The sequence below is a fragment of the Molossus molossus genome, unplaced genomic scaffold (assembly GCF_014108415.1).
Source record: "Molossus molossus isolate mMolMol1 unplaced genomic scaffold, mMolMol1.p scaffold_m16_p_2, whole genome shotgun sequence".
Lineage (NCBI taxonomy): Eukaryota > Metazoa > Chordata > Mammalia > Chiroptera > Molossidae > Molossus > Molossus molossus.
The window spans coordinates 20,084,578-20,088,920 of NW_023425355.1; the positions used below are offsets into that span (position 1 = coordinate 20,084,578).

Here is a 4,343-nt window from a genome sequence, read left to right on the forward strand (position 1 = left end):
AAGTTGGGTTATGTCACTGCATGAGCTCTTATTTATCTGTTGTGTTCCATCCTCTCTTGACACCTGTGGAACTCAAAACAAGCACCCAACATCCAAATACCACCTTGGTGCCTACTCCCTCCCATAGTTGGGGCTGGCTCAGATGCTACTCCAGGCCAGCACTGAGGAGCACCCCAGCTGGGTAGCAGCTACCAGTCTGCTCCTAATGAAATTGCTGGGGATATAGCCAGTAATGTGTCTGTGCCCTGAAAAAAACATAGCACCAAGTGACCACACACAGTGTTGCTCCCTCTCCTTTGCTACACCAGAGTTGGCAAGCATCATTCTCTCAGCGTTAACCATCCAACTTCCAGACACATCACATAGGGATAATTTTCCTTTGCAGAATCACTTGCTTTCAAGTCACAGAATCTGGTTGACATATACATTTGTGCATAGCTTGGCCAGTGTGACTCTGTGGATTGAACACCCTCCCAGGGACTGAGAGGGCCCAGTTCGATTCCCGGTCAGGACACATGCCTGGGTTGTAGACTCCATCCCCAATGGGGGATGTGCAGGAGGCAGCTGATCCATGTTTCTCTCTCACATCGATGTTTCTCTCTCTCTCTCCCTTCCTCTCTCTAAAAAATCAATTAAAACATATCAAAAACAAACAAATAAATAAATGAATTTGAGCGTAAAACAATACCAGTTTTTTTTTGTTTGTTTTTCTCATTGGACTGTTTATTTACTACCCAGAAGTTTGGCTTTATTTATTTATTTTTATTAAAGCTGAAAATGGATCTGTGGTTACAAAGTGGTGATTGCTTTTTGTCACCTGTGAGTTTAGGGGATTTTATCGTCCTTGATTGACTCACAGTAAACAGTCTTATAATCTGAGGAGCCCTCTTCCTCATCTTCCGATGGGTTCATGGCTGAAAGGCTAGCAATCAGGAGGGAATAACAGGTGTTGTACAAACACATCACCGAATCATAGAATGGATCACCTGGGGCATTGGTGGGAAGGCCTCCTGTGCCGTCACTTCCAGCAGTAGCTGGGGGCACAAACGTAACATTCCAGGATGTGCCCTCTCCACTTGGGCCACCTGGTTCACTTGGACACTGGATATCCATGGCATTGCTCGTGGATTGCAGATCAGAAAACGTGAATGACCCGGTGTCACTGGGTCCCCAAGCATTCGGGGGTTTCCTCTGGGCTTTTGGGTCAGCTTCTCTGGTGCCTTCCTTTTGATAACTCTTTAGGAAGTGTCTTGTAGGTATTAGCCTTTTCTTCCTCTTTGGAGGTGTTGCACCGGTCATCTGGTTGCCTTTTCTCTTGATGTTCTCAAAGAGCCAAGGCTTGTCTCGTTGAAAGTTAGAATTGCGGTAGATCTGAAAGAAAATGAATCATTTTAGTCATTTTGAGAGAAAATATACCTCTTGGATATTAACTGGCCTCTCAGAGTCTTTAGCCATCCCTACAAGTTACCTCTAAGGGGGTTATAGTTTCACTTGAAAATCTATACTTTCTCATCTTTCAGTAAATACTCTCATGTGCAAAAAAAAAAAAAAAAAAAAAATTATCCCCTAAAATGAAACCCTTTCATTATATAATGCTTTTGGTCTACTAGGAAGACGTTCCAATAACAGAGAATGTGGAAAACAGGACTTTCTACTTTACCATAATCTTGTTTCTTGGAGAGGAAATTGAAGGGTCGCTTGGGCGTATTTTAACGAATCCAGAGAGGTTCATCAGGCGGATGAAACTTTTCAGGCTATCTGATTCAAAGATTTGCTCCTCTCCCCTCCGGCAAAGAACCTCTCTCTGGAAACGATCTTCCTCGATGATCACGGTGTCTCCATTTTCATTCCAGTGCACGGACGGGATGGTATCGTCCTCCACTATTCTCCAAAGCTTTCTTAAGAAGGACAACTCAGGAAGAATGCTACTTCCTTCCACGTTGGAGGAGCCTTGGTTTGGGTCCTGTGGTTGCGGATTATTTTGGGGGCTGGGCTCATTGCTCCAGGTTGGGTCCCCGTACCTCTCCAAAGCCTCCCTGGAGTCCATATCTGGATCTGGGGATATATCATACTGGACCCTTCTTGGCGGCCCTCTGTCCTCCAATGGGGCCAGCTCGGTTTCATCCATTTCACTGGCACTCTGAGAAGCCATGGAGCTGCAGCATTTGCTGCCTGGGATCCTATCACTGAACACTAGGGTCAGAAATGCGTTTGGTCACCGCAGGGATGCCCGTTACACGCTGTCCTCAGAATTCTAGACCCTGGGTTGCGGGGCAACCAACTGCTTAAGTCATCGTTCTCTTCATTTGTCATAGAATGTCACAAAGATGGCTCGGGGCTGGTCTGGAGAGTGGGCCCTTCCAAGTGTGGAGCGGGGGTAGACCAATGTAGTGCCCCCAGCTTATCTTTTTGTGGAAGAAAGGAGAGAACAATAGGGTTCAGGTTGCGGGAAAGGGCTCTCATCTGCTTTATGTTGCTAGGCGCTGAATGGATTGAAAGCCATGATCCTACCTCTACTCCCACCCCTACAGATGAGGGAGAAGTGTAGATGGCCTCTTTTATAAAAATTGATTTTAGAAAGAAGTAGGGGGGAGGGGAAGGGAGGGAGGGAGAGAGAGAGACAGAAAGAGAGAGAGAGAGAGAGAGAGAGAGAGAGATCCATGTGAGAGAGAAACATCAATCTGTTGCCTCCTGCAGGTGATCCAGGAATGGAACCTGCCACCTTCCAGGTGTACAGGAGGACATGAACCACACCCGCCAGGGCTTTGCCCCTTTTTCTCTTATTGCTTTTACAGAAAGGAAGGGAGACAGAGAGGGAGAGGGAGGAGAGGGAGAGGGAGAGGGAGAGGGAGAGGGAGAGGGAGAGGGAGAGGGAGAGGGAGAGGGAGAGAGAGAGAGAGAGAGAGAGAGAGAGAGAGAGAGAAGGGCCTTTTTCAAAATTGAATTTGTTGGGGTGACATTGGTTTCCAAAACCATACAGGTTCAAGTGTACAGCACAATAAAACATCATCTACAAACTGTGTTTTATGCCCACCCTCCCCAAGCAAAATCTCTTTCTGTCCCCATTTTCCTCCCTTTACCCACCTCCCCCAACCCTCACCCCCCTTTTCCCTCTGGCTATCACTGCATTGTTGTCTTTTTTTTTTTTTGCTTAATCCCTTCACCTTCTTTCATCCAGTCCTCTAAACACCCTCCCCTCTGACAGCTGTCAGTCTGTTCCATGTATACATGCCTCTGTTTCTATTTTGTTCATCAGTTTATTTTGTCCATTAGATTCCACATATAGGTGAGATCATGTGGTAGTTGGCATATTTCACTTAGCATAATGTTCTTCAGGTCCATCCATGCTGTCACAAAGGGTAAGATTTACTTGTTTTTTACAGTCAAGTAGTACTCCATTGTGTAAATGTACAACAGTTTTTTAATCCACTCATCTACTGATGGGCACTTGGGCTATTTCCAAATCTTGGCTGTTGTTAATAACACTGCAATGAACATAGGGATGCATATATTTTTTTCAAATTTCAGTTTCTTCAGATGTATTCCCAGAAGTGAGATCACTGGGTGAAAAGGCAGTTTCATTTATAATTTTTCGAGGAAATTCCACACAGTTTTTTTACAGTGGCTGCACCAGTCTGCTTTCCCACCAGCAACGTACTAGGGTTCCCTTTTATCCACATACTTGACAACACTTGTTGTTTGTTGATTTATTGGTAATAGCCATTTTGACAGGTGTGAGGTGATATTTCATTTTGGTTTTAATTTGCATATCTCTGATGATTAGTGACATTGATCATTTTTTCATGTTTATTGGCCATCTGTATGTCCTCTATGGAGAAGTATCTATTCAGGTTCTTTGCCCATTTTTTAATTGAGTTGTCTGGCTTCTTGGAGTTCAGTTGTATAAGTTCTTTATATATTTTGGAAAATAACCCCTTATCAGATGTGTCATTGGCAAATATGTTTATCCATTCAATGAGTTCCCATTTTATTTTGTTGATGGTGTCCTTTGCTGTGCAAAGCTTTTTAGTTTGCTGTAGTCCTATTTGTTTATTTTTTTCCATTGTTTCCCTTGCATAAGGAGATAAACTGGCAAAAATATTGTTAAGAGGAATGTCTGCAAGTTTACTGCCTATGGTTTCTAATAGGATTTTTAAGGTTTCATGACTTACTTTTAAGTCTTTAATCCATTTTAACTGTATTCTTGTGTATGATGTAAATTGGTGGTCTAGTTTAATTTTTTTTCCATAGATCTGTCCAATTTTCTCAATACCATTTATTGAATAGACTGTCTTTACTCCACTGTAAGTTCTTGCCTAGTTTATCAAATATTAATTGGCCAT

At 43.4% G+C, this 4,343-nt stretch overlaps 1 protein-coding gene across 1 annotated transcript; it reads right to left on the reverse strand.

Annotated features, from left to right (window-relative positions):
- Nucleotides 1-825: 825 nt before the first annotated feature.
- On the reverse strand, nt 826-2,152 carry LOC118636114 (heat shock transcription factor, X-linked member 3-like). Its single transcript, XM_036271160.1, has 2 exons — nt 1,661-2,152; nt 826-1,371 (listed from the first exon to the last, which is right to left on the reverse strand). Exons 1-2 carry the CDS (start codon nt 2,150-2,152, stop codon nt 826-828), a joined length of 1,038 nt encoding a protein of 345 aa, XP_036127053.1.
- Nucleotides 2,153-4,343: the final 2,191 nt, after the last annotated feature.

What these genes read in the sequence shown, in the direction of transcription:
- LOC118636114 (XM_036271160.1), bottom strand. Translation starts at nt 2,152, where the DNA reads ATGGCTTCTCAGAGTGCCAGTGAAATGGATGAAACCGAGCTGGCCCCA. An exon ending in CTCCAAGAAACAAGATTATG is followed by an intron (nt 1,372 to 1,660) that starts GTAAAGTAGAAA and finishes ATTTTCTTTCAG; the next exon opens with ATCTACCGCAATTCTAACTT.